The sequence below is a fragment of the Aphidius gifuensis genome, linkage group LG1, assembly GCF_014905175.1.
Source record: "Aphidius gifuensis isolate YNYX2018 linkage group LG1, ASM1490517v1, whole genome shotgun sequence".
In the NCBI taxonomy this organism is placed as follows: Eukaryota; Metazoa; Arthropoda; class Insecta; order Hymenoptera; family Braconidae; genus Aphidius; species Aphidius gifuensis.
Genome location: NC_057788.1, coordinates 3,353,363 through 3,373,346, shown reverse-complemented (window position 1 = coordinate 3,373,346; position 19,984 = coordinate 3,353,363). Strand labels below are relative to the sequence as shown.

General features: G+C 23.4%; 5 protein-coding genes across 5 annotated transcripts; 4 read left to right on the top strand and 1 right to left on the bottom strand.

The window, feature by feature from the left end:
- Positions 1 to 5,977: 5,977 nt before the first annotated feature.
- On the top strand, positions 5,978 to 7,904 carry LOC122847853 (gustatory receptor for sugar taste 64f-like). The gene is made up of 9 exons (XM_044145710.1): positions 5,978 to 6,010; positions 6,186 to 6,297; positions 6,493 to 6,625; positions 6,692 to 6,822; positions 6,965 to 7,053; positions 7,146 to 7,366; positions 7,436 to 7,601; positions 7,668 to 7,757; positions 7,833 to 7,904. Exons 1-9 carry the CDS (start codon positions 5,978 to 5,980, stop codon positions 7,902 to 7,904), a joined length of 1,047 nt encoding a protein of 348 aa, XP_044001645.1.
- Positions 7,905 to 8,167: 263 nt separating this feature from the next.
- LOC122860997 (WD repeat domain phosphoinositide-interacting protein 3) lies at positions 8,168 to 11,161 on the top strand. Its single transcript, XM_044165121.1, has 6 exons — positions 8,168 to 8,643; positions 9,046 to 9,222; positions 9,298 to 9,555; positions 9,620 to 9,821; positions 9,918 to 10,138; positions 10,220 to 11,161. Exons 1-6 carry the CDS (start codon positions 8,577 to 8,579, stop codon positions 10,324 to 10,326), a joined length of 1,032 nt encoding a protein of 343 aa, XP_044021056.1. The 5' UTR covers positions 8,168 to 8,576; the 3' UTR covers positions 10,327 to 11,161.
- A 327-nt stretch (positions 11,162 to 11,488) lies between these two features.
- Positions 11,489 to 13,767, bottom strand: LOC122860999. The gene is made up of 5 exons (XM_044165123.1): positions 12,837 to 13,767; positions 12,596 to 12,770; positions 12,446 to 12,531; positions 12,232 to 12,367; positions 11,489 to 12,159 (listed from the first exon to the last, which is right to left on the bottom strand). The coding sequence occupies exons 1-5, from the start codon at positions 12,915 to 12,917 to the stop codon at positions 11,954 to 11,956; spliced, it is 684 nt and encodes a 227-aa protein (XP_044021058.1). The 5' UTR covers positions 12,918 to 13,767; the 3' UTR covers positions 11,489 to 11,953.
- LOC122861002 (UPF0193 protein EVG1) lies at positions 13,335 to 14,798 on the top strand. The gene is made up of 4 exons (XM_044165124.1): positions 13,335 to 13,921; positions 13,989 to 14,210; positions 14,295 to 14,438; positions 14,509 to 14,798. Exons 1-4 carry the CDS (start codon positions 13,825 to 13,827, stop codon positions 14,727 to 14,729), a joined length of 684 nt encoding a protein of 227 aa, XP_044021059.1. The 5' UTR covers positions 13,335 to 13,824; the 3' UTR covers positions 14,730 to 14,798.
- A 158-nt stretch (positions 14,799 to 14,956) lies between these two features.
- Positions 14,957 to 19,768, top strand: LOC122860995 (sorting nexin-8-like). Its single transcript, XM_044165114.1, has 9 exons — positions 14,957 to 15,934; positions 16,467 to 16,594; positions 17,838 to 17,970; positions 18,052 to 18,245; positions 18,338 to 18,455; positions 18,540 to 18,999; positions 19,083 to 19,299; positions 19,371 to 19,559; positions 19,637 to 19,768. Exons 1-9 carry the CDS (start codon positions 15,910 to 15,912, stop codon positions 19,742 to 19,744), a joined length of 1,572 nt encoding a protein of 523 aa, XP_044021049.1. The 5' UTR covers positions 14,957 to 15,909; the 3' UTR covers positions 19,745 to 19,768.
- Positions 19,769 to 19,984: the final 216 nt, after the last annotated feature.

The following is a 19,984-nucleotide window of genomic DNA, read 5'->3' as shown; positions in this document are numbered from 1 at the left end:
ATTTATTTATCAATGTCCACCATCGAAATACACACTTGAGGTTTGAAAATATTTAATTATTATTATTATTAATATTTTATTTCTAATTTACATGTCAATGGCAATTTAATTTCCTCTTTTCAGACGAAGCGATTACTTGAACAATTAACTACCGATGAAGTAGCATTAACAGGAATGAATTTTTTTTCAATTACACGACAATTTATGCTTACTGTAAGTTTTTCAAATATGAATCTTTTATAATTTATCCTTATTATTGCAAAATAATATAATTGCCTCTCTTTAGGTTGCGGGTGCCATTATTACTTACGTCATTATATACATGCAATTTTTAGATAAAAAAAAATAATAAAAATAATTACTATGATTGTAAAAATATGTGAATAATTTTATATATATAATTGAAAATTTAATAAAAATAAATGGATTTCATGATTTTCAAAAACAATTATAAAGTTACTCTTGCAAGTCAGGATTATCAACTATTGTAAACTCCATTTTATTGATCGACCTTATTTTAAAAAAAACTATATCAATGTTTTTCTTTGTATACACTGTTTAAAATTTCAATGGTTGTATCGATATTAAAATATGAATAAATAGTAACAAAAAAAATTAATTTAAATCGACATGGAATTTAATTTTTTTATCCATTTGATGATCACTCTATCATATTATTCAATTATTCATACGGCGTTTAAACAATCTATAGTATTACTAACTTAATAAATTAGAAATAATTGGAAATTCAAAATCAATAAACATGACTTTATTTTCTGATGTTTTTGTATATATTTTAATGTCAAGTGTTTCATAGATATGATAAGGAGAACATCGTCAATTCAACGTGAAAAAAAAATTTTTAATTTTAATAATAATGATGAAATATTTTCAACAAACCAAGAAATTTTCGTCCGGCAAAATTCATTTATTGAAATTTCTTCAACTGATGAAAAGATCGACAAACTTGTTGAATTTACAGAAGCAGAGGTGATAATTTTTTTTTTATAATATATCAATTAATTAACAAGAATTATATTAGTTTTAAAAAAATTATAATTTGTTTTTTAAGAATCCTGAATCTTTTCATCAAGCAATACAGCCGATTATTAAAATGAGTCAATTGTTTGGTTTCTTTCCATTGTCAGGAAATGACAGTATTTACCCTGAAACATTGCATTTTAATTTTAAATCATTTCGAGTACTTTACTCTGCTGTTATTTTAATTCTTCTGGCAGGAACATTTTGGAGATCTCTTTTGTATTTAATTTTAACATGGTCAGAAATAAATAGCTGTAGATCTCACACAATTGGTAAGTAAGCACAATATATATTTATTTTTTCAATAGACAATAAAATATGGTTTTACTTAATTTTATTTAGGTTTATTAATTTCTACTCTGCTTGCTGTACACTATAGTTTACTTTCTCTAAAGTTTTTGATTTTTTTTCGATTACTAATAAAGTGGATTAAATTACAACAAAAATGGAAACAAATGGAAAAGCAATTACAGAGTTCGGGCTACGGTTATCCACCACTTAAATTAAAATTCAAAATAATTACATTTATTTTAATAGGTAGTACAACTGTTCATTATGTTTGGTTATGGCAACTCGAATACTCGAAAAAAAGAGATTTGAAATTTTGTACAATTTGGTGGGATGAGCTTTTCGAAATGTATTATTCAATGAATTTTCAATATATTCACGATAATCGTAAGATATTACAAATGAAAAATTATAATTTTTTATATTATTATTATTACAATTTAATCAATTTTATTGTCACCAACAGTTCTTTATGCAGTTGTAGATCATTTTTTAATAGTAGGAGATTTTTTTGCTTTTTTTATTTGGGTGTTTGTCGATCTTTTCATCATCTTGGTTTGTATTTATTAGATTAACATACAAATTCTGATCAAAAATATAATTAATTTTAATAATTTTGACAGGTGTCAGTAGGTTTAGCCGAAAGATATAAATTTTTAAATAATTCTGTGATGAATTCAAGTGTGTCAACTGATTACGAAAACTATTGGCAAAATTTAAGAATAAATTACAGTATGTTGAGCAATCTTGTCAAGAAAACTGATGAAACTTTCTCATCATTAGTTGTTTTGTCCTGTGTACATAATATATTTTACATTTGTTTAACTTTATTCATTGGAATCTCGTAAGAATAATCAAGTGACCTGATGTAAATAATTAAATTAAAATATTATATTCATGTTGTTATATTTTTTGTCCTAAACAGATCGGGGGGTTTAAGTTTACACAAAAATACTCCTTTAATTTCATCTTCATTTATGATTGTCATAACATTTACTGTCATTTTTTCAATGTCAAGAATAAACTATCACAGCAACCAATTATTGCAATTTATTTATCAATGTCCAGCATCAAAATACACACTTGAGGTTTGAAAATATTCAATTATTATTATTACTAATATTTCCTTTTCAATTGACATATCAACAGCAATATAATTTCTTCTTTTTCAGACAAAGCGATTACTTGAACAATTAACTACCGATGAAGTAGCAATAACAGGAATGAATTTTTTTTCAGTCACACGACAATTTATGCTTACTGTAAGTTTTTTAAATGCGAATCTTTAATTAATTATTCACATTGCAAGGTATTAATTATTCGTTTTTAGGTTGCAGGTGCCATTGTTACTTACGTCATTATTTACATGCAATTTTCAGATAAAAAAAATACATTATTATAATTAGTATAATTCTAAAACTGTTTGAATAATTTCATACATAAAATTGAAAATCTAATTTCATGATTTGCATTAATAAATTCAAAGTTATACTCTTGCAAATTATCATCATTAACTATTGTAAACTCTATTCTATTGATCGACATTATTAAAAAAAGCTATATCAATATATTTCTTTGTATATACGCATAGTTGTATCGTTGTTAAAATATGAATAAATAATAACAACAGAATTAAATTGAATCAATATGGATTTTTTTTTTTTTTCCATTTGATGGCCATTTCATTATATTATTCAATTATTCATACGGCATTTGAACATTCTATAATATTATTAACTTAATAAATTAGAAATAATTGGAAATTCGAAATCAATAAACATGAATTTATTTTCTAATGTTTTTGTCTATCTTGTCAAGTGTTCAATAGATATAATGAGGAGAACATCGTCAATTCAATGTAAAAAAGAAATTTTCAATTTCAATAACAATGACGAAATATTTGTAACAAATCGAGAAATTGTTAACCAGCCAAAACCATGTATTAAAATTTTCTCGGCTAATAAAGAGGTTGACAAACTATTTCAATTCACAGAAACTGAGGTAATTATTTTTTTTTTTATAATAGATAAATTAATAAACAATAATTATGATGTAGAAAAAATTGTATTTTTTTATTTAAGAATCCTGAATCTTTTCATCAAGCAATGCAGCCAATTATTAAAATGAGTCAATTATTTGGTTTTTTTCCAATGTCTGGAAATGATAGTATTTATCCTGAAACATTGCATTTCAATTTTAAATCATTTCGAGTTCTTTTCTCTGCTGTTATTTTAATTTTTATGGCAGGATTATTTTTGAGATCTTTTTTGTATTTAATTTTAACATGGTTACAATTAAATAGCTGTAATTCACACAAAATTGGTAAGTAAATACATGTTGTATATTTTTTCAATTGACAATAAAAAATATTTTTACTTGATTCTACTAGGTTTATTGGTTTCTACTCTGCTCGCAGGCCACTTTGGTTTAGTTTTTCTAAAGTTTTTAATTTTTTTTCGATTACCCATAAAGTGGATTAAATTACAACAAATATGGAAGCAAATGGAAAAACAATTACAGAATTCGGGCTACGGTTATCCACCACTTAAATTAAAATTCAAAATAATTACATTTATTTTAATAGGTAGTGCTGTTGCTCATTATGTTTGGTTGCGTAATTTCGAATATTCGAAAAAACGAAACTTGAAACTTTGTACAATTTGGTGGGATCAATTTTACAATATGTATTATTCAATGAATTTTCAGTATATTCACAATAATTGTAAGATTTATATAAAATAACAAGTTATAATTATTTATATTATTATTATTTTATTCAAATTAATTTGATCAACAGATTTGTATGCGGTTGTAGATCATTTTTTAATAATTGGGGATATTTTTGCTACTTTAATCTGGGCATTTGTCGAAGTTTTTATGATCTTGGTTTGTATATCTTCGATATAACATTTATTCTGACACTAAATTTAAATCAATTTTAATATTTGTTGACAGGTCTCATTAGGCTTAGCCGAAAGATATAAATTTTCAAATAATTCTGTAATAAATTCAGATGTGTCAATTGATCATGAGACATACTGGCAAAATTTAAGAATAAATTACAGTATGTTGAGCAATCTTGTCAAGAAAACTGATGAAGCTTTTTCAGCATTAGTTCTTTTATCCTGTTTACATAATATGTTTTACATTTGTATGATTCTGTTCATTGGCATCTCGTAAGAATCTAAATTAAATCAAAATAATATTTGTGTTGTTAAATTATTTGTATTAAACTTATTCACAGAGCTCAAGGATCAAGTTTACGCAATAATATTCCTCTAATTTCATTTTCATTTGTGATCCTCATAACATTTACAGTCATTTTTTCAATGTCAAGAGTAAACTACCACAGTAACCAATTATTGCAATTTATTCATCAATGTCCAGCATCAAAATACACACTTGAGGTTTTAAAAATATTCAATTACTATTATTGACATCTTATTTTTAATTTATATATCAATAGCAATTTAATCTCTTCTTTTTCAGACAAAGCGATTACTTGAACAATTAACTTGCGATGAAGTAGCATTAACAGGAATGAATTTTTTTTCAATCACACGACAATTTATGCTTACTGTAAGTTTTTCAAATGAATCTTTAATTATTTATTCAGATAGCAAGGTAATAATTATTGGTCTGTAGGTTTCAGGTGCCATTGTGACTTACGTCATTATTTACATTCAGTTTTTCGATAAAAAAAATAATAACAGTACGTTATTATAATTACAATATAGTTGTGAAAATGTTTAAATAATTTCATATATATAATTTAAAATTTAATTGACATATATGACTAGCAAAAACATGTTTGAAGTTCAAAAACAATATGTTAAAATACTGATGTTTTTTCTAACGAAAATGTAATTCTACAATTTTTAAAAACAAAATAACAGCATAGCCTCATTTACTTTCTAATAAATTTTGTATTAACTATTGCAAGCTATCATTATCAATAATTGGAAATAGAAAATCATTAAACATCTATGAATTTTCTATTGTTTTAATAACATCCTCAGCTAAACAAAAAAAAAAATAATAATTAATAATTCTGATAATAATGTTTCGAGCTTGTTTTTCTATTGCTGTTTTGATTCTTTTTATATTAGTTTATTCGTTAGATATTTTCTGTATTTAATTAAAACACTGTTGCAAATAAATATTATTATTCAGATCGTAAAAAATCATAAATTTATAACTGTAAAATTACATACTCATAAAATTATTAAAAACATAAAACAATTAAATTGTTGTAAGATTAATAACTTGAATTTTATTTTTAAAAATATTATTTCATCAAATAAAAGTTATCCTATATGATTTCTTATCGTTGATTTATTGATTAAATATTATACACGAAAACTCATTTTGATATTAAATTATAAATATTCAATGTTTATTTACACACGAGCCAAACAAAATCAATAAAAAAAAAATTTAACATTCACTAAAATATTCGTTATGTTTTTTGTCCTTGAACATAAATATTTACCCTCCAAGTTTTTTAATCATAAGGGTTTCTAAGTGTCAAATAAATTAATTCAATTCATTGAGTGTAGTTTTTAATCCCAATAAACGACTAAATTTTTATTGTCTCTCGATAATCATGACAAAGGTTTCATCAACCATCGATTTAAACAAGTTTGCAATGAGTGCTAGAAGTGATGAAAAAAGTATTTGGGTAATACCTGCGAGTCGAAGTATAATTGTGCAGCCGAAATTTTACACCGACAAAAATAATAGACGACTATTAATTTCACCGGTAAATTCACCTAATATAATTATTTTATTATTGATATAAAAATCCTCTAACGGACATACTAAAAATTATTTAATCAATCAATTAAATTCCACAGCAGCCAGAGAGTTTTCACAAATCAATTGGACCAATTTTAGCAATAAGCCAGTCATTTGGATTACTTCCAGTTTCTGGAGTGTGCACAGACAATTCAAATAAATTGTCATTTAAATTAAAATCATTAAAAACATTATACAGTTTAATAATATTAATTTTATTATTCATCCTCGTTTGGAAATCTTTTATTTTCATGTTTAAAACAATATTTGAATCAAACGGATGTATTTTTAGTACGCAAGGTAATTTTTTAAATTTATTTTTTCAATTTACAATCTATTATAATAATTTATTTTTAAAATAATTAGGAATTGTTGGAGCAATTTTAGGATGTGTTTTTTATGGAAGTATATTTACTGAGTATTTAATTTTTTTTTATCTACCAACAAAATGGATTAAGCTACAACAAGAATGGCAATTGATGGAAATTCAATTGAACAAGTTTGTAGAATTTTTTTGTTATTTTAATTAAAAAAATGTATTGTTATTTAATTTTTTTTCATACAGGTTTAATAATAACTGTCCAAAACTTCGATGGAAATTTAATACAATAACAATTGTCATGATATTACTGTCAACTATCGAACATATTCGTAGAATTGTTGAAATAATGGCAATGAAAGAAGATCCAAAATTTTGCGACGCTTTGTGGGCCGACAGATCTCCCAATAATTCGACAAATAAATTTGTCAATTTAATATCAAATGATAAATGTAAGATTTCAAATTAATAATATATTTTCAAGCCATAAATTGACAATTTTTTTCTCATCTTTTCAAGTTGTCAATATGGCCGAAGAAATTTTTTTATTTGTCATAAATATTTATACATCATACATATGGAATTTCACTGATCTTTTCATCATGCTGGTAATTTAATATTTTCATGAAAATTAATTTAATTAATAAATTGATAATTGATAGTAATTTGTTATATAATTTTTTTTTTTTTGGCACATAAGGTGTCAACTGGTTTAGCTGAAAGATATAAATTTTTAAATAATATTGTGATCAATACAACCATCTGGAATAATCATGAAAATTATTGGGATCAACTTAGAATTTGTTATGGAAAATTAAGTAAACTTGTTAAAAATACTGATCAAGTTATTTCACCTTTGATATTTATATCTTGTACACATTATTTTTTTCTAATTTGTCTTCAATTACTACTTTGGATTTCGTGAGTATTTTAATGTATAATTAATGCGATATTATTATTGAAAAATATTTATTTTTTATTTATTTTTAGACGAGATGACACTGTGACATTTGCAGCAGTATTTCCATTTTTTTCATTTGGATTTATGGTTTTTAGCACCAATGCTGTTATGTTTTCAGCATCAAGGATAAATGATCATAGTAAAAAAATTTTACCAACTGTTTACGAGTGTCCATCTGTTGAATATACAAATGAGGTTTTTATATAATATGATTTTATTATTATTCAATTTGATTAATTATTTATTTTTAAAAATTTTTAGGCAAAACGATTGCAAGATCAAATGACCAGTGATGACATTACACTTACTGGTCTTAATTTTTTTTCAATAACAAGAAATTTTATGCTCGCTGTGAGTTATATCATTAACAACTTAAATTTATAATTTTAAATTAATGATATATATTTATTTTTATATTTGTTTTAGGTCGCGGGAACAATGGTAACATATGAAATTGTTTTACTACAATTTTCAGATCCAAAAAAAGGTGTTTATTAATTTTAAAAAAAAAAAATTTATAAATTTCTTCAAGCATTTATTTATTTATTCAATATTTAAATAACAAATTTCAACTTTTATTATGTTTATTTTTTAAAATAATAGTTTTAACGTGAAAAAAAAAAATTAATCATAAAAACAATCAATTTTTTATTTTTGTACAATTTATTTATTCAAATTTTCGTTCTTTTTTTGTGTAATTATATTTGCTGACCACAGATGGCTAAATCTACTTTACCGACATTTAAAAATATCAACAAAACGTAAATAAAAACAAAATGGCATAAAAACAATATTTATAAACAATGAAAAATATATATATTTCAACAGAATAATTTTACTAATATTATAATGTGAATTTAAATAAAAAAAATTAATATATTATTGTAGAATATTTATCAAAATATAAATGACGTAAAATTAGAACACAAGCCAGCTGTTTTTGTAGCTCCTTGTATCTGTGTATAAATATTTTTATTTTTTAATTGTCATGCGCGAATAATGGTGACGATTTAGTTTAGCTTCGACGTCTATTATGTGTATTACTTAATTACTGTTCAATTGTTATTTGTTACCGGTTCTCAATAATCTGTGTATTTTTCATAATTTTTTTTAATCCAAATAAACAACAATAAATAAATCAACAATTGCATGATTTTATTATAATCTAAGATGGATCTAACGGTTACAAATCCCCATGGCAATGGTTTGCTCTATGCCGGTTTCAACCAAGATCAAGGTACGTCAAAATAATCAACAATTAATCATCAAATCATTCACAATATTAATTATATCCTTAAATAATTTTAACAACAACAACAAAATATCTAATAAAAACTGAAAAAAAAAGCTCATAATTTTGCTCATTTATTTATTGCTTTCATATCAATTTTAATTTTTCAATTATTGATTTATTATTATTCAATTTGACCCAAGATTATTATGTTATTATCTTAATGATGTTTTTTTTTTTTTAAAAATAAATTATTAATTATTAATTTATTTTAATAACTACCTGTTTATCGCTGTTATTTTTTTTTTCAATTAACTCAGTCATAATAATTTTAACACAAGACTAAATTATTATTTATTATTATTGTTTATAAAAAAAAAAAAATTATTTTAATTATTTTAATTACAGGATGTTTTGCATGTGGTATGGAAAATGGTTATCGAGTATACAATTGTGATCCATTAAAAGAAAAAGAAAGACATGATTTTAATGATGGTGGTTTAGGCTATGTTGAAATGTTATTTAGATGTAATTATTTGGCACTTGTTGGTGGTGGCAGTAAGCCAATTTATCCTACAAATAGAGGTATGTTAATATTAAAATAGTATTATCTTGATTGATTAAATATAATTAATGAAAATAATATTGTTTAATCAACAGTTGTTATATGGGATGATTTAAAAAAACAACCAGCAATAACATTAGAATTTAATGCACCAGTTAAAGGTGTTAAATTACGAAGAGATAGAATTGTTGCTATATTAGAAGGTGTTATTAAAGTATTTACATTTACACAAAATCCACAACAGCTTCATGTTTTTGAAACAAATCCAAATCCAAAAGGACTATGTGTACTATGTCCAAATAGTGATAATTCATTACTAGCATTTCCTGGACGTAAAAATGGACATGTACAAGGTAAAATTATGCCAATATTTCTAGTCAATAAAATTTATTTAATCATTGTTTTTATAATTTACAGTTGTAGATCTTGCTAATACAGAAAAACAACCAATTAATATTGAAGCCCATGAAACTCCATTGTCATGTATTGCACTTAATTTACAAGGTACAAGATTAGCAACTGCATCAGAAAAAGGTACATTGATACGTGTATTTGATACACAAAGTGGTAGTATGATTAATGAATTAAGACGTGGTGCACATCATGCAAATATTTATTGGTAAGTTATAATTACTATTGGTTTATATTTCAAACAAATATTGTGCTGTTTATGATTGATGACGAGACAATTGTTTTTTTTTTTTGTTTCAAACAGTATAAATTTTAATCAAGATTCAACGTGGCTTTGTGTGTCAAGTGATCATGGTACAGTACATGTATTTGCTGTTGAAGATCAAAAATTAAATCGTCAATCAAGTCTTGCATCAGCAACATTTTTACCAAAATATTTTAGCTCAAGTTGGAGTTTTTGTAAATTTCAAGTACCAGGAGGTTCACATTGTATGTGTGCATTTAGCACAAACAATAGTATCATAGGTAAATTATAATTGATTATTAAAATTATTATTATTCATTTGTTTTATATATATTTTATAAATAATTTTTATTAATTTACAGTAATATGTGCTGACGGTAGTTATTATAAATTTGTTTTTAATAACAAAGGTGAAGCAACACGAGATTTTTATACTCAATTTCTTGAAATAACAGATGACAAAGTGTGATGTTTAATAATAATATAAATAAATTATTATATAAATCATCAAGTTTCATTATTAAAGTTCTCAAAAAAATAAAAAAAACTGCAGTGAGTCAATTATATTATGAATTGAAAAGTATTTTTAAAAAATTATTTAAATCATCAGTGATGAGTGAAATTTTTTTTGGAACTTTTTTAAATTAAATAAGACCAAATTATTATTGAGTGATTAAAATGAATCTTAAGAATAAAGATGTGTTTGTTAAATTTATATTATTAAAATATTATTTAATGATCATTGTTGAGAACTTGAATTGTTAGTGACGAAATAAGGCCCTATTGCCGAAATTTCTTGTCTTAAATTAATTTCGAAATAAAATATATATATTAAAAAATGAAAGAAAAAAACAATAATAGATTTGAAAAGATTATTTATAATTTAAATAAATATATATATAAATATTGTATGAATTTTTAGAGATAGTAAAAATTAGCCAGATCTTATCAAATCAAGCACTGACTAAAATTATCATTATTAATTAGTTAAAAATAAAAAAAATTGATAAATCATAGACTCGATTATTCAAGTTTTATTGATAAAATTTATCGCACACTCATTATACATGTGAAATAATAAATGACTACTTTAATAAATGCAAATAAATATTATAAATCGAACAATTTTTATGAAGGAAGAATATATTGTTTATGAATATATCATTATATTATTTTTCATTATTAATAAACACGTTAAATATTACTACAAAATAATGAATAAATATCTTGTCACAAATTTTAAATGATAAAAACAGAAATATAATTTATATTATATTGAAAATAAAAACAATTATTAAATGTTATTATATTCTAATTATTTTTTTGTCTTAAAATATTATATCATCGTGAAAAATAATCTTAAAATAGTTGTTAAAAATAATACATTATTATTTTTATTATTTCATTTACAAATAAATTGATTGTTTTTCTTTATTTTTTTTCTTATTTCATGTGAATGAGATAAATAGTTGCTAAATTTTATTTTTATTCATTCAGACAGACACTTTATGGAATATTATTTTTTTTTTCTAAATAAGCCTAATTGTGATTATATTTTTCTTATGTAATAATTGCATAAAATTCTTTAGCCATATGACAATTTGATTTGATTATTTTTAAATTTTAAATTATATCATTTTTGTGCTATAAATTATTTATTATTTTACATAAAATTAATTAACAAATGATACTTAATTTTGTTTAAATAATATAAACAATAACATATACTTAAAAAAATAAATAATAAAATTAATATTTTTAATTATTATCATAAAGTATTTTAAATTATTTAATTTACGTTAAAATTAAATGATAATTTTTGTTGTAAAAAAATAATGGACAAAGTATTTTTTGCAATAGTAATATTCATACTTGAAAATTTAATTTTTTGCTCGTTTTTTTTGTCTGTAAATCAATGTCAATATTGGCAAAGTAAATTATGTTTTTATTTATTTTTTTTATATATTTTAAATATCATTATTTGACACCAAAAATTATCGTATGATTGTTTGATCCATGTTATTTATTAATTTATATGGATCAATTGACGAAAATAATTTTATCACGTTTTTAAATATTTTTTATATTTTATATTTTTAGACTTCATATGGAATTTGAGTTCCGGCATGTAAACGAACTTTTCCATTGCTTGTTCCTTCTCCAGGTGTCAAGGCAAATTTTGGTTTTTTGACACTGTGAATTTCGTGAATCAAAACACCTTTATTTTCAGCACTTTTGTACGTACTATATACGACAAACCAAATATAAATTCCCATGTTTATAAGAAACAACACAACAAGACCTAAAAAAACATAAACAACAATAAAATATAATAATAATATAAAATTTTCTAAAATAATTTCTAAATACTAACGTTCAATTATGTCGAGTTTTCCTCCTAAAACAGCTATAAATGGACAATCTTGTTGAACAAGAAATAGTGAGAGAATTAAAGCGACAATTGTTGTCATCATAATCATCATCCATGGTGCCATAAAATGACGGTTATTCTGTTGATTAAAAAATCAAAAATAAAGCCACAAATTTTCAATACAAAATTTTGCAAAAAAAATATATATTTAGCTTACAATCAATACGCCATAAAGAAGTAAAATTGTAGAAACAAAATGTATTACTGATATGACTAATCCACAATACATTGAATAAACTTTTTCTGTAAATTAATATTATTATTTATCATTTTGATATGATAAATTTTTTTTAAAAATATATCAAACCTGTAGCATTGTGATGAGCAATATCCATTTTTTTAGTATTAAGATGCATTGATGATATTTCTTCAAGGGCTTCACGTTCAAGTGCATCTTCAGTATCACGTTCAACCATTTCTTGAATGTCCATGGCATGTGCCAATGCCAGAAGAAAAAATGTCATAATAATACCCGATATAAACTAAAACAAAATTATTTTTTTCAAATAAAATCCTTAATAACTTGTAGGAAAAAAAAATATATTTACCAATTGTAAAATTGCAATGAGAACTGTGCCTTGTTTTAAACTGAAGCAGTGCAAAAAATTCTTCAATAATCCTATCTTCATCTTGATTATTAATAAATTAATATTATTTATTAAAAAGTTTAATAATATATTTTAAATATATAATAATTTTCTTTGTTAAAAACTTTTTTTTTTTTTTTATGCTCAACTTGGTAATCAATAACTATGTTAGTCTTTGGCAGTGTTGTACATACCAAAGGACACTGTGTGTAAAAAAAAAAAAATGATTATTATACTGCAATTGTTTAATAGAAATATATTTTAGGATTTAATTGTTGATAGTGATGAATATGAATTTGAATGTTTTGTGCTTATTAAAAGTAATAATTTAAAATAAAAGTGAGGGGAAAAAAAATATGGTTTATATGTGATTAATATGCTTGTCCGTATTGCAACGTTTTGGAAATAAATATATGAAACACATCCCCTTGGATACACGGGGTGAGACATGCGCTTTGATATCAACAATTTACTATACAGAGAAATGCGAATTGGTGGCGGCTTTGAATTTTTTAGTGATTAAAATATCTATATATATATTTTTTTTTTAACTAAAAGCTATTTTAAATTGTTCCCAATTTTTTATACAAACATAGTTTGTTTGTTTTTTTTTTTAAACTTGTTTTTTATTTAAATAATCGCATAAAAAATATTAATTTAATTGTTGTATATTTTTAAAATGTTAATTTGTATTTTAATCATTTTGATAAATAATTAATTAATAATTATTTTAATTGAAAAATTTTTAAAGAATTTAAATTATTTTATTTACGAGCTTTTTAAAATTACTTGTGCAATTATTTGATCGATTCGAAGTCGATATTTTTGGTAGCCATAGAAACATAATAAAACTAAATTACATAAATATAAAAAGTATTTATTTTTCAAGAAAAAGAAAGTGATGAAATAAAAATAATATTTTACGTTAATAAGTGGCAATATTTAAAAAATGTATCGACAAGATGTGCGAGTAGGTGTAGGGGTTGGTGCAATACATAATCCACCCCGAGTTAAATACAGCGAAGAAACTAGAAATCTCATTAAAAGTATGTCAAGAATTAACCTCGTTAAATATTTATTATAAAGATAATATTTTGTTTTGTTTTGTTGTAGTACTTATGGAAGAATCTAAATTAACAATGATGCAACGAAAGTCAATACAAAATGCAGTCGACAAGGGTGATCCACTTCCATCATCATCTAGATCATCTGTATCTAGATCGTTTGAAGAAAAAAATGTCATTGTTCCTTGTTATTGGAAAAAACGAACACAACAAGAAATTGTCAACAGTGGAGCTTATGAACGAGAACAATATCGTAGAACTACACCAATTTGTAATTAAAAAAAATAATTAATTAACTTTATAAAGTTTACATTTAATTATGGAATATTAAAAAAATCTATTATTTATTTTTCAGTAAACAAGGATAAACAAAAACGTCATTTAGCATGTATGATGGCTTTTGGCAAAGACATGCCTGAGACACCACATGGTCCAAAGCAACTTCATAAATCTCGAAAACAATCATCAATACCAGATGACATTGATCCTTTGAATGAACGTTAGTATATTTTTAATCTATTATAAATTTATAATAATAAATTAATTTTTAAATTCAATTATAATTTTAGTTGTCCAAGGTATTCGTGAACGTATGGAATTTTTAAATGACATGGAAAAACTTGGTCTTGGTAAAAAATATCGTCCAATAATTCAACAAGAAATTGCTGAAAAAATACGTATCATTGAATCATTTGATAATTTTCAATCAGCTGAAATTAATATCAAAGATTTAAAATACAAAAGACCATCACCAAAACCCTATCCAATGGGTGAATTAGAAATGTCATGAATCATGATTAAATAATTGACACTATTTTGATTTTTAAAATAAAAATAAAAATACATTTTTATAAAGCCATATATATTTTAATTAAAAAATACTAAATTATATTTTCCTGGTAGATGAATAATTCATTCATTCTTTTATGAATCAATTATTATTTTCGATTCAAATTTCAATGAGAGAAAAAAAATTGAATCAACAGACTTGCATTGTGTTTATTAATAATAATAATAATGAGACATGATGATCATCATGAAGAGGTCAGCTAGAGTGATAGCCAGACACATAAATATAATATACATGTGTACACGAGAATAATTCAAGTGGGAGTAACGAAATGATAATGAAAAAAAAAATAGTAAAAGAAAAAAAAAACGAATTGGGATAATCGAAATAACTGGTTTCGTTTGATGTTGGTTTGTCAGTAGTATATTCACACAGCTATATACGTACTTAATATATTATATAGTACCCGTAAATTTTTTTAAACCGCACCAGGCACCAAGCAACACATATTTCCAGTTCCCCCAACATCAACCAACATGTCCAACATTATATATTTTATATCAAAATCCAGTTACATGCCACACGGCAATGGCGAACAACGTATCATTTCTCATGCTCATTACGATAATTAATACATTATCCGGTGATATTAAAAATAAACCAATTGACAAACAACATTATATTTATTATCATAATTTTATTATTTAAAATTGGTAATTTATTAATCGCGTGTTTTTGTGTGATAGAATCCTAATCGAAATTTTTCGATTTTTAAATTTTTTTTTCTTGCAATTTTTGTTATATATTTCTGCGATTATTTGTTTTTTTTTTTTTGTTATTATTTTTTTCGAAAAGGAAACAAGTGTTTAGCGTTTTGATTTCAAAATACAATTGGTGGATTGAATGAGGCAATTGACAACCGGTCTTTATACATATTGGATACGTCACATTTAATTTATATAATATTCAAAACAATTTTATTCAATCTATCCTCATTTGAAATTTCTGTGTGTGCCTGCAGTGTATTTTTTTTTTTCGTTTTTTGAATTTAAAATTTATTCATACAAGTTAATATTTTATGCAATTATTAGCTTATGATTTTTAAATAGTTGAAATTAATTTATATATTTATAATAACAATTTAAAAATTAAGGTATTTTTGTGGTAAATATTATTCAATATGGCGTCAACTGATCTGTCGTCAGGTAAATTGTTTAATAATATTTTTTAGAATATAAATTTTTGTTTTATCTTATAACGATTATGATTTTTTTTCTTATTAATTAATTATTTATTTTATTATGTAGATTATATTATCGATTTTCTTAGCTGTCAATATTTTTCGATTAACATAATTAATCGAAATAATTTGCTTTTTTTTTTTTTAAATTTAATTTACTTGTGTCAATTGAATTTTTATATTTATCCACTTGTTGAATACCATCACGATTCTAATTCAAGTTTTACCACATGCAATTTCATCTGATCCTAATTTTTTCCTTTCTTTTTTTGCATCAGGTTTATGTTTTTATTATTAATTTCTTATTTTTTTTTATTATTATTATTGCTGACTTTAAATTTACCGTTATTCTTACATTGAGTTGGTGAATACAAAACGTTATGTCTGTTTATTTCGTTTTTTTTTATTGTTTGTATTTCCTTTGTCCTCGTTTTATTTATCTAAACCGACAGGGAAATGTCATTTTTATATAATTATAAATTTTCTATTGTCAACAGGCTCGATACCTCCGTTTTATCGTGAACTTCATGAAAAAATTTGTTCACCAACAAGTGGAAATGTTGAACGTGAAGTATTCAAATCATTGCTCGTTAAATCACAGCTGAGTAGTTCAGTTTTGAGTCAAGTAAGTTTAAAAATATTTTTTAAATATTTATTATCATTTTTTTTTTTTATTTTTTGCTGATGTGTATAATTTACATATTTAAAAATTCACTTGACATTGATTTTTCAAACAGGAATTTTGCAATCTTATCATTTTATTTGTTGAGTTTATTTAATAATAATTGATTGATAATGGGTTTTTTTTTTAAATATTTAAAATCTATTCACGTGTTTTTCGAAATGATAAAATTCAGTGAATATAAGAGTTTTTTTTCCTCAATAGTTTTATTTTCTAAAATACCAGTAAAAAAAAATATTTTCAAATAAAAGTATAATCAGCTTGAGTGTATAAAATTCTTATCATGACAACAAATAACACTTGTTGATAACTTAAAAAAAAATACTCCCTCTGAATCGAAAAAAAAAAATAAAAAAAATTGAATATATATGTCAAATAAAGCTGGTTAAACATCAAGTTGAATATATTTTTTTTTTGTATACTTATGATATGAACGGATTATGTTTACATATTTAAAACCAAGTTTATAAATTATACCAGTACAGTATAAACAGAATAATTAACAAATTGAAAAAAAAAAAAAAAAAACCGTCTAGCTTTTTTTGCAAGTAAATTTTAACAAACAAAAGTAATAAATTTTTTTGACTACAAATATCAAAAACAAGTATTTTTTTTTTCAATAAAATATTATATCCTCAATAAAAATTCAAACTAATTGATTAAAATTGAGATAAATTTTTTTATTAACGCTACATGAAGTCAACAAAAAAAATGGCTATTAAGAATTGAAAAAAAAAAAAAAAAAAAAAGTAAATTACTTTTATAACACTTGTCTATATACATAGAAAAAAAAAAAAAAACTGTATTGACGTAATTAGAAATGAGTCATGTTTTTATTTATGAAAAAAAAAATATATAAATAATTATTTTAAAATTATATTTAAATAGTTTAATAAATAAATGTTTATAATTACGAAATTAATGTTTGAATGTCATGTAGTTACTTCAAAGGCACTCAATTGTACACAAGTATACCCACATCATGATAAAAATTTTATTATAACACTATGTATCTATTGATGCTCGTATTATAATATAAAATGCATCTATTATTTTTTCATTAACCTATTAACCAATGAATATGTAAATTTACACAATTAAAAATGATCAATTTAGTGTAATTATATCATGATTTTTGTCATTAGAAAATTATAAATTTTAATATTTTTATTTATGCTGATTGTAGATATGGGAACTTGTTGATAGTAAAACTGGATACCTCAGTAGAAATGGTCTCTACAAAGGACTTGCCCTTGTTGCATTTTCACAACAAGGCAAACATCCAAGTGATAAATTACTGGAGAATGTTGAATCTCAAGGTTAATTGAATACAATATTTATTTAAGTTTATTGATAAAAAAGAAAAAGCAATAATAATTATGTATTTTTTTTAAATTTAGCATTACCAATTCCTGTTCTTGGAGATTTAACTGAGGTCGAATTACTTGCACAAAGATTGTATCGTGGAAATAATCCAGCAAAATTAAATCTTACTTATACTGATTTATGTAAATTAGATACAATTGAAGTTAATATTGTACCAGAAAAAAAAGGAATTTTTTTAAAACATGTTGAGTATCAAATTATGAGTAAAGTAAGTACTATAATTTTTTTATTTTTTATAATGAATAATATATATATTTAAATTTTTATAACTAAGAAAAATATATTTTATTTTTTCTTTAGACATTTAATTCAGTTGTTCACAGAAGATACAATGATTTTGTGTCTCTTCATGAACTCTTATTGGCAAGATTTCCATACAGATTAATTCCAAAATTGCCACCAAAAAAAATTGTTGGAGGTATGATTAATAAAAGAAAAAAAAAAAAAAAAAGAAATTATTTTAAAAAAGTAATTAAAACATATATATAAATTTTTGTATCAGCTGATTCACAATTTTTGGAAGAACGAAGACGATGCCTTTTACGTTTTTTAACACTAATTGCACGTCATCCAGTAGTATCAAAAGATCCAATTGTAAATTTTTTTTTTACTTATACTGGTGAAGAAACACAACATAAAATACGTGAAGCATTTAGACGTGTACCAGATGAATTTGCAACATCAGAATTATCATCAAGAGCTAAAGAATTAGTACCACCAGAAACATTAACTGAATTTGCAAATAGTAGAGATCAAATACGTGTTATATTAAGTGGTATATCAAGACTTAAAAATATTGCTGATTGTCTTGCATGTAGATCACATTCATATGCTGTTGATATGGCTGAACTTGGTACACAATTGGGTAATCTTGCTGCTGAACCACATGGTAATAGTAGTTGGGCAAGTGGAGGATCAACTGTTTGGCATGATATGAAAAAAGGATTTCATGTTATTGCAAAGTTAGTTTCAAAAAAAATCATTATTTCTTTCAAATTAATTACTTAATTTATTATTACTAATTTTTATATTATATTTCAATTAGGGAATTTAATTTACTATCAGCAAGAGCACTTCAACAAGCCGTGAGAGAAGAGACAATGTTGTGTGAAAGATTAAATTTTTTACTTGATGTATTGATTGCACATAAATCATTGAGTGAAAGACATGAGAGAGGAGTCAGTGCTGATCATCAACGAGCATTATCAACAATGTTGATATTAAAAAAACGACAAATGCAAGGTGTCATACGAGGAACAGATGTAAGTTGATGAATCATTTATTAGTAACTATTAAATATTAATTTGAAAATTGAATTTTTTTTAAATACTAGGCTGATACTGTTGAATATCTTGAAAATAAAATGGTTGCACAAGAGTCTGTTATTGCTAATGTCGAATTGAGAAATTCATTTTCACTTCATTGTCTTCATATGGAAACACAATTAGTTCATGCACATCTTGAAATTTTAGCAACTGTTTTACAAAGTTTAGTTAATGTTCAAATACGTGGTCATTCAGAGGTAATTTAAATAATATTTTTCATTAAATTATATAGTTATTATTCAATTGAGAATTTATTTTTTATGTATTTATACAGCTTGCTGAGGTATGGAAACTCATTGAGCCAACAATAATGAAATGTTTACCAGAAAAAACAATCACTGGATTAAATGGGATTGATAATAATGAAGGACCTCTCATTTGATCATTTTTTTTTTTTTTAATTAAAAAGAGAAAAAATTATATATAGCATTTATTTAATTTACTAATAAATGCTCAAACAAATCTCAGGATAAAAAAAAAAAATTAAATACTCAATTTATAGTGCTAACAGCTGGACAATAAAAATTATTTAAATATTTTAATTTTAAACGAGCAAATTGCATGTTATTTTGTTTTTTATATTAAAAAATCTATATTAAAAAAAATATGCAATAAATTAAAT